At 48.2% G+C, this 9,699-nt stretch overlaps 1 protein-coding gene across 2 annotated transcripts; it reads left to right on the top strand.

Annotated features, from left to right (window-relative positions):
* Nucleotides 1–2,785: 2,785 nt before the first annotated feature.
* Nucleotides 2,786–8,994, top strand: LOC114586054 (complexin-3-like). Of its 2 annotated transcripts, none has more exons than XM_028708960.2 (4): nucleotides 2,786–3,089; nucleotides 6,219–6,393; nucleotides 7,151–7,238; nucleotides 8,051–8,994. In XM_028708960.2, the coding sequence occupies exons 2-4, from the start codon at nucleotides 6,230–6,232 to the stop codon at nucleotides 8,255–8,257; spliced, it is 459 nt and encodes a 152-aa protein (XP_028564793.2). In that variant the 5' UTR covers nucleotides 2,786–3,089; nucleotides 6,219–6,229; the 3' UTR covers nucleotides 8,258–8,994. The 2 variants fall into 2 exon arrangements, with proteins under 2 accessions (XP_028564793.2, XP_028564794.2); XM_028708961.2 differs by lacking the exon at nucleotides 2,786–3,089 and adding an exon at nucleotides 4,541–4,670 and having other exon boundaries at nucleotides 6,222–6,393.
* The last annotated feature ends 705 nt before the right edge of the window (nucleotides 8,995–9,699 follow it).

The raw sequence follows: 9,699 nt of genomic DNA, 5'->3' as shown, positions 1-9,699 counted from the left end.
AGTTCATGCTAATTGCTACATACAGGCAAGGGACATACCCGTTTTATTTCTATGTGGGCTCAAAAGCCATATATTTTAACTGGAGGATAGGAGCTGGGAGAGCACCTGTTTTGGCTTGGCATTCTTAACTGATACGAAAGGCTTAGAAGACCATCTTGACCGAAGGATTCTCTGCAGTTTTAACGTGGCTTCAGTTAAAGCGCCCAGAACTCCATTGCTAAATTTAGCCCAGAAATCTATGCTGGACTATTGTGACTCAGCCAAGGGAAAGCTAACTGCAAAGCAGTATGTAATTAATATGTCTTGCAGCCTTTGCCCTTTACATGTCGAGTGTCCAAGTACTGCGGCTAGAGATACTTTATTCCAAGTAAGAGGTATTGCCACGTATTCCTCTGATGGAAGTATAGGTCAATTGATCTGGGCTTGTTAGGGAGCCGGTATATACATAGGCTCCCAGGCAACCTCAGCTTCCTCCATATAACAAAACCTCAACTAGGCATGATAACAATCTTGGCATAATAGACTCTGCCACAACAAAAGACTGCAGCTCCCTTGGCGTGGGAAATTTTGCATGATCAATGTCTCCTCTCTATAAACGAACAGCAGAGGGAATCTTTAGCAGAACTGATGCACAGGGAAAGGAAGTTGAAATGTTGGAGGGTACGTCTCCGGGACATAGGAAATGTCCTCCTGCTACTGATGTGGGTCGCGTGCCCCCCGTATTCTCTGCCCACAGCCTGGCACAGCCTGGCTCCCAAGTCGACGCATTTGCTGTAGGCTTTCCTGTCTAAAGCAATCCATCAAGCGAGGAGCTTCAGAGCAGATTGACGCACCAGTTGGGTTTTAGGCCGCGCTAAACAGATTGCAGCGCGATGAGCTGGGGGACTCTCCGGCCAAGGACAAGCCCTGGCAGGTGGCAGGACCCAGACCTGGGTTATACTTAAGCGGCTTAGAGAAAAAGGAGAGAAGGGGAGATGTCTGAGTAACCTGGGCGGGAAGGGGGTATCATGCGATTCACTTGGCCTAATACAGAAACACGGAGGTATTTCTGCCTGGAAGTGGGTGATGGGAGCCCAAACTGTCCATTGGTGCAGAATTGAGAGCTCTACAAATTGCAGCTCTCTTAAAAACAAAAAGTTCCTTGGTCTCTTGCAAAAGAAAAGCTTGTGAAGTCTTCTTGTGGTCGCATGGGATTTGCAGTCCCACGTCTCTGGAGGGCACCGGGTTGGCAAAGAGCGTAAGGCACAGGAGAGTCATCAGCAATATGCAATGGTTGAGATGCGACTCAGAGGCAATGATCCTGCGCATTGGCGTCAAGGCATTTGCAAGCCGAGTCCCTGTTAGCCTTGTCCATGAGACATTCAAGGCTAATATATTAGGAATAAATAATGCAATCCGTATGGATAGGTTTGATCATGGATAGAAGAACGTTTTCCTTGGAAACTGATTTTATTCTTGTTGTTGACAATTTCTGTATATTGCCCAATAACTGATATTCTCCAGTTTAAACAGCATTGTTTAAAAGCCATAGATAGTTCGTTTTGTGACATTGTACAAGACAGTTTTCAGTCCACACTCCTCGATCTTAGAATTGTCGTGGGGGGAAATTAAAAACCTGGTACTTTATGAACCAGGGAGCACCTTGAAAGCCAGTTAAAAGTTGTGTTTCTAAAAGCCCTGTTTTTAAAAATACATTTCACCCAATAAAGCCTTAATGCTAGCACCATTCCTTCATTTAACACTTTGAAATATACATTTTTTATATTGAAAAAGGTATAAAAAGGTGGTACTTCTTTTTTAATCAGGCGAAGATACTTCCTGCAGGTTTTCCTCGACCCACCAGTCCACAACAGGTGAAAGACAGTAAGATGCCTTCTTGATATGGGAGTTGAGGGATAGCTCATTTGGTAGAGCATGGGACAAACTGAGGGCCGTGGGTTTCAGCCCCACATTGGGCAAAAGACCCCTGCATTGCAGGGGGTTGGAATAGATTACCCTTGTGGTCTCTCCCAACTCTACAAGTCTGTGAATCTGTGAATTCTTGAATAAAGGTAAAGGTACCCCTGCCCGTACGGGCCAGTCTTGCCAGACTCTAGGGTTGTGCGCTCATCTCACTCTAGAGGCTGGGAGCCAGCGCTGTCCGCAGACACTTGCGGGTCACGTGGCCAGCGTGACAAGCTGCATCTGGTGAGCCAGCGCAGCACACGGAACGCCGTTTACCTTCCCTATTTATCTACTTGCACCCAGAGGTGCTTTCGAACTGCTAGGTTGGCAGGCGCTGGGACCGAACGACGGGAGCGCACCCCGCCGCGGGGATTCGAACCGCTGACCATGCGATCAGCAAGTCCTAGGCACTGAGGTTTTACCCACAGCGCCACCCGCGTCCCTGTGAATTCTTGAATAATACAATTCAATTACTGAAGTGACATTCAAGCAAACAAATAAAAAAAAGGAAAGTTAAAATTCGGAAGAGTGATGTGGCCAGATGTGTTTTGACCATATATAAACTAGAACAGTGTCTCCCAAACTTGGGTCTCCATCTGTTTTCGGATTACAATTCCCATCATCCCTGACCTTGCTAGCTATGGCTGATGGGAGCTGTAGTCCAAAAACAGCTGGAGACCCAAGTTTGAGAAACACTGAACTAGAAATACAAATGTGCCGGGTTTGTACTGATATCAGTCCTTGGCAATCGCTTTGTTTTCCTCTTTTGGAGCAAGCAATGAGGACTAGGAACTTGCAATTTGGAAAACAAAACAAAAATGAAGCTAATTCCTCTATCCCCCAGCAAGCTGTTTGAGATACCTTGGAAATGGAGCAGTGTGTCGCAGGCTGCCAGCACGTGCCGGGTGTCCCACACGGCAAGCCAGCGGACGTTTTGCTCAAGGTGCCATCTGGATGGCCTGACTGTCACCCAGGTGGATCAGAGACAGCTTGGCGTCAGCCGGAGTCTTTGCGTCGCTTCTGATCCCTGTTTAAATAGCTTGAGCTGCCCACAAATTCTAATCTTCTTTCTGGGGCACTTGGAGAGAGAAGACCAGAAAGCTACCTATGCCTGACAGAAGCACAAAAGACTCCCAGGTTCCCAGGTGAGTTTACGGAATGGGGCAATATTCAGGTGAGAAGATGCCAGTAGGAGCTGGGATGTGCCTGTACGTTTCTGGCTTCCAGAGGCTGAGTCCTTGGGTTTTGTCCGTACTTTCCTGAGAGTCAAGCCTGCACAAAAACCAGACCCTCCAAGTGTCCCTATTTTCCAGCGACGGTCACCAATTTATAGAAGCCATCCCGGTTTCTGATTTGATCCTGTAATGTCCCGCTTTACCTTAGGTCAGGACATCCCTGTTTTCATTGGAGAAATGTTGGGGGGTCTGGAGTTATGTGATAAGGAGATACGTAATCAGTGCTTTTTTTTTAAAATGTTCTTGAGTCATTTTGCCCCAGTGAAATCACCATTTTATAGTTCAAATCAGGGAAAATAAATACAGTAAATGGACAAAAGTAGACAGATTCAAAAAATGTTTAGGGGTATGCATACCCCCAGAAAAAAGCACTGTAAGTAACTATACAACATTTACAAGACAGCTGAAGGTAGCCCTGTATTTTTTAAATCACGCGTAGGCAAACTAAGGCCCGGCCCAATCGCCTTCTAAATCCGGCCCGCAGACAGTTCGGGAATCAGCGTGTTTTTACATGAGTAGAATGTGTGCTTTTATTTAGAATGCATCTCTGGGTTATTTGTGGGGCATAGGAATTTGCTCATTATTATTTTTCAAAAGATAGTCCACCCCCCCCCCCCCAAGATCTGAGGGACAGTGGACCAGCCCCCCCGCTGAAAAAGTTTGCTGACCCCTGTTTTAAATGTTTCATGTTTTATTATGTTGTTATATATGTTGGAAGCCGCTCAGAGTAGCTGGAACAACTCAGTCAAATGGGCGAGGTATAAGTAATAAAATTATTATTATGGAATAGGACGTCCCTATTTTCATCGGAGAAATGCTGGAGGATATGAAAGACTGAGAATTCTTAATATGTGGTGAAATTTGAAGCAGGGTGATCTTCATCCCAGATTAGTTGTCCTGGAATATTTTTGCATCTCTGGCTCCAGCGATAATTGGGTCTGACTTGCTCCCAGCATGAGGCCCTTAAAAGATTCTTCCTGAGGGAATGCGGCCCTCGATGGGGAAAAAGTAGCCCACTTAGGGCTTGGGTGAGAGCATGCCAGAAGATCCTTGCTGGATTGGGAAGCCCAGCGTCTACTGGGTGAGATCTGGTGAAGCCATACTCCAAGCAGGCTCCTAGAAATCAGTGGATTTCAACTGATTTCAATGGGTCTCCTCTAAGTATGGATCTCACAGCTGGATACAGTAATGATTCTGAGTCCCCATTGCTGGGAACCGCAAGTGAGGAGAGTCGCTCTTGTGTTCGAATCCTGCTTGAGGGTTTACCTCAGGCATCTGGTGGGCCACTGTGAGAACAGAATGCTGGACTTGATGGGCCACTGGCCTGATCCAGCAATCAGGTGGGTCTTATGTTCTTCTAGGGACCTGCGAATGCCTCCTCACTGCAGAGAACTGGCAGCTTCATGGTTCCTCCTCCTCTGCCTTCTGTGAGGGGATATGTGTCTTGATCTTCAAACAGGATTTGGACCAGAAGGATCTTCAAAGAGAGCGGTCTTGGCTTATTCATATGATTTGGGCTACGGAATATGTCAGAGACTATTCCATGGGGAAACTGCCTGGCCCCCCCACTTCATATTACAAATAACATTCTTAATTTCTTCCACCTGTGAAGGTTTTGCAAGAGTTTCCTTTTTGCTGCAAATATCGCTGTGAGGAAACTAACTGGGATAGATTCTCACACACACACACACCCCGCAGATTCTCAGCCCAAAGGGCCCTTTATTCTCCTAAAGGTAAAGATAAAGGACCCCTGACAGTTAAGTCTAGTCACAAACGACTCTGGGGTTGCGGCGCTCATCTCGCTTTACTGGCCGAGGGAGCTGGTGTTTGTCCACAGACAGTTTTTCTGGGTCATGTGGCCAGCATGACTAAGCCGCTTCTGGAAAAACCAGAGCAGCGCACGGAAACGCTGTTTACCTTCCCGCTGGAGTGGTACCTATTTATCTACTTGCACTTTGATGGGCTTTCGAACTGCTAGGTTGGCAGGAGCAGGGACCGAGCAACAGGAGCTCACCCCGTTGCGGGGATTTGAACCGCTGACCTTCCAATCGGCAAGCCCAAGAGGCTCAGTGGTTTACCACAGAGCCACCCGCGTCCCCTTATATAGCTTCAAATAATATTTCTGAAACTCTGTGTGAGTGGGGCACTGGTTCTCTCTCCTTGTACTACGATGGAGAGCTTATACAGATAAAATAGCTGCTCTTGTCCTGCAGACAACAAATTGCACTCCCGAGGACTGGGCGATATCTGGTTTTCAACATCGTGATATATGACCAGCTAAACATTGTGATATACCGATATATCATGATGTCTGAAATAAGGATGGAGTTACATGTAAGTAGAGGCATTGGACGACTTCACGGGTTTTCCTGCATCATGATTTTTGCATAGCACACACACACACACACACACACACACACACACACACACACACTGACCCCACGATTCACAATATATTGCCATGTCAGAAATTATGAAACCGTTATCACGATATGGACTTCAAACCAGTTTGGGATGATAGATCGATAAATCGCCCAGCCTTAGCACCCACAAAAACCTTGATCCTAAACTGCATTCGTGGCAGAGAGTGGAATGGAATCAAGGACTTTATCCAGGGCGCTTAATCTGAAATAAACTGGAATCGTCATTAAAACACATTTTTTCCTTTTAAATACAGTGGTACCTTGGGTTAAGAACTTAATTCGTTCTGGAGCTCCGTTCTTAACCTGAAACTGTTCTTAACCTGAGGTAACACTTTAGCTAATGGGGCCTCCCGCTGCCGCTGCGCTGCGATTTCTGTTCTCATCCTGAGGTAAAGTTCTTAACCTGAGGTACTATTTCTGGGTTAGCGGAGTCTGTAACCTGAAGCGTCTGTAACCTGAAGCGTCTGTAACCCGAGGTACCGCTGTATTGTTTTAGTCATCTGGCAAAGGAATTCTGACAGGTTCCCCGCAAAATGCTCATTTTTAAAAAAAATTTCACATTGTGAGGTGCCATGTTTATCCTTGCTCCCTCCCTTTTCTCTGCCCTGCATTCCAGCAGTCCTCCCTATGGAGTCCGCAGTGAAATCGGCGTTTGGAGTGCCGGCCAGACAGCTGCTGTGCTGTGTCTCGGCCGACTTCCCCAGGGAGAAGGGCATCAGCTCCCAAAGGTGCCACAGCAAGAATCGAGCGCAGCCTCCGGCTCTGAAGAAGCCGATCAGCGAAAAGCACAAGTAAGAGTCCCTCTACTCCTTTCCTGACCGAGTATCTCAAAACCCTAAGCCAGGAGGTTCAACTTGAGGGCCACATTCGCTTCTGGGCAACCTCTCGGGGGCCACATGCAGTGGTGGGTGGGGCCAGAGGCAAAAGTAGGCGGGGCAACGGATGTAAATTTCACTTTGTGCTAGTTTCCACACACACGCACAAATGGCCCTCTCTGTCCTCCAGCCAGGCATGGTCAGAGGTCAGGGACATATTCCAGCACCCTAGGAGGGTGAAAAGTAAGACTGCTGAGGGGTGTGGCCCAGAGGTGCTCATCTGAATAAAATATTCGGGGGCAGGTAAGCCCCGCCCTGCATAATTTATCACAATACACGGTACTCACCCACCATTGGAATGGCAATGCCCATCAACTTGGGTGGGTGGGGGGCTTGCCCCCTCAAATATTTTATGGGGGGCGCGCGAAGGGACCTCAGCCCCTAGGAATTTGCCTATCCTTTCATCCATAAGGACTAGAAACCCGTTTTTTAAAAATGAAGATGATGCTAAGATTTCTCAAGATTTCCCTATTACCCAATTTTGTGTGTGCTAATTCTGCGCTTGACTGCAATGATGGAAAACACACGGATGAAGTCTAGCACCCACACAAAAACACCTGCAGTTGCTCGTCCAAACTTTTGACAAATTCCACAAAGGAGGCGAGCCCACCTCCTCCAGAAGCATCTCATTCGTGTGCTTGAGTGGCTCATCTTGATTCTCTTTTTCCTCCAGGAGCAAACGGGACGCAGCCTTTGCTCAACAGAAGGCTGAGCGGGCCACCATGAGGGCCCACCTCCGGCAGAAATACCAGCTGCCCAAGGTAAGATTTGCCTTCTCCCTGACACATCTTGCCCTGTCTGTCTCTAACGGGGCCTTCCTTGGTCCCCATATCCGGAGATTAAACAACTGGCTGCAGGGGAAGGGACTTCTTGGTGGTGGTGTCCTAACTGTGGCATTCCAAACTCCATTTCCCCATAGTTAGTGACCTAAACCAGGGTTTGCTAAACCAGTTTGCTGAACCACAGTTTGCTGAACCATGGTTTGCTAAACCACAGTTTAGTGTTATATGTGAGCCCAGCTCCCCAGCTAACTACTGTTTACTGACTATGGCTAACAGTCTCTTGTAGACCAAGGTTTGCCGTTGCTTCCTTCCTACACCTCAGTTAATGTTAACCATAGTATTATGCGCAAACCTGGATGCCCTCCTTAAGAACGGTTAAGGAGTCATCGCTGCCGAACAGCTACAGATCCACAAAACTATCAAAACCACTCTGAAGGCTCAGCTGCTCCTGCTGGTGCATTTAACTAGCCTGTGACACAAGAAACCAAGGTTTAAGCGATTGTCAGGTGCTTCTACATTAACTGTGGTTAGCATTAGCTATGGTTGAGCATTACACGTGAATCAAGACAATGCATCTTAAGTGGAAAGGGTCCCTCCTCCTTAGTCTCAGCGTTGTCCTTGTAGAAGTCAACAGAGAGGGGAGGGTGGCGAGAAAGCCATCATTAGCCAGCTCTGCCTGCCACTGGCGCCATCTACTGTTGGGCTCCTTGCCTTCCATCCTACCAGTCCCAAAGGGTGACAGCCATGGTCCAGCATTAATTTCACCCTGCACCCCTTTCTTCCTCTCCCAGAACCGGACAGATAAGAAGCAGCTGGAAGCGGTTGGGAACAAGACGAAACTCCCCCAGGACCTCCTGGCTATTGTGAAGCCCAAAGCTACCACAGATCCCAGCTCCATCTTCTCCAGCTTGGGTGGTCTGGATTTCAGCGCCTTGCGGGTGACGGCAGCGAGCGCCGTGCAGTCCCTGCAGCGCCCGGTGCAGTGCCCCATCATGTGAGTGAGCCCCGCTTCCAAGGACCCTCACTCCAGCGGACACAGGAGTTATTATTCACCGGGATGCGCGACTGTGGATCGCTGGACCTCAAAGCCCCTCCACGGTCTTGACATGGGCCCAGCGTCCACCAAACTCAAGGCTGTCTTGGTTCTGTAGCCCAGGACTTGTGGGTTGGATGGGGGTGTCCTGGTGGGTCTCGTGAAGCCCGTAAGACAGAGCTTCCCTGCCGTTGCTGTAGGAGACTCTCTGGCTTTCTGATGGGACAAGTGGTTGGGCCCCATCAAGGATGATGCCACCTGGAACCGGCTGCATGGCCACTGTTTACGTTCTTCTGGGAGGTTCCCTAAGATGGCTCCTTCCACACAGCCTGGTTGCCCTTGCCAGTGTTAGGTCCTTCAAGATCTTTGTATCAAAAGTCTATTGAAGAAGAAAATCCGTGGTACCACCATGAACGCGGCTGCTCTAAAGCGGCCACAAGTAGAACTCAGCTGGCCAGTGGCAGAGGACATCAGCGCTGTGCACAAGGCCCACGGTTCAGTCCTCCAGTGTCTTTGGGTGCTGGGATTTTGGGCAGTGTGGGAGGAGAAGGATCTGTGCTTGGGGCTTTGGGGAGCGGCCACCAGCCAGGTTGGGTGATCCTGGGCAAGATGGTCCATCTCCTGACAGTCCACGTTCCTGCTGTCTTTGGGGTGATGTTGTGGGTTCAGAGTCCCTTGTCTCAATAAAACAGTTGATCTTTTGCTCTTGTTGTCATTCTTGCATATTCTTGGTAGCAATAAGAATTATGATCTGAAGAGGGGCTCTTGTTAATTCTCCATTACAAGGAGATTTGGCCCAGGCTGTTGTTCATTCTTGCAGCTTCATAAAGCTTGTGGGGATAATCAGAAACGTGGAGGGTGGAGCTGTAGGAGAGAGGCAGCTGGGAGGAAACAGGGCAGGAAGGAGAGAGAGAGAAAGAGAGAGTCAGAGGTGAATTGTTTGAAAAGGGAGCACATTCCCTGAGCCCTACCCAGTAAGCTGACAGCACCAGACTGCAGCTCAAAAGCAAGACCGGGAATGCTTCCAGACTCCTGCTATTTTGCTGGGGTATGGATTGATTCCATTGAATGCCTGCAAATTCAGGTTGCTCACTTAAAGTAGATCTGGTGCTCTTACAGGACAACACTCCCTACAACACACAGACATATACGTGCACCAGACTTTGTGCAATAAAATTAATACTTAATAAGCAGCTGGCATTGTACAGTTGCCCTACAAAAAATAGTGCAAGAAATCAGAATGAACGCTCAACAAACTGGTCACCTGGAGGCCATCACTGATCTAAGTAGCCATTTCTGGAAACGTAGGCTGCGCCTATGTCATACATTTAAAGCACACGGCTTCCCCTGGAAAAACCTGGGAACTGCAGTTCCCAGAGCTACAATTCCCAGCATCCTCAACAAACT

The sequence above is a fragment of the Podarcis muralis genome, chromosome 16 (assembly GCF_964188315.1).
Source record: "Podarcis muralis chromosome 16, rPodMur119.hap1.1, whole genome shotgun sequence".
Taxonomy (NCBI): domain Eukaryota; kingdom Metazoa; phylum Chordata; class Lepidosauria; order Squamata; family Lacertidae; genus Podarcis; species Podarcis muralis.
This window is presented reverse-complemented; position numbering and strand designations above follow the sequence as displayed.

What these genes read in the sequence shown, in the direction of transcription:
- LOC114586054 (XM_028708960.2), top strand. Translation starts at nt 6,230, where the DNA reads ATGGAGTCCGCAGTGAAATCGGCGTTTGGAGTGCCGGCCAGACAGCTG. An exon ending in CCGATCAGCGAAAAGCACAA is followed by an intron (nt 6,394 to 7,150) that starts GTAAGAGTCCCT and finishes TTTTTCCTCCAG; the next exon opens with GAGCAAACGGGACGCAGCCT. An exon ending in AGAAATACCAGCTGCCCAAG is followed by an intron (nt 7,239 to 8,050) that starts GTAAGATTTGCC and finishes TTCCTCTCCCAG; the next exon opens with AACCGGACAGATAAGAAGCA.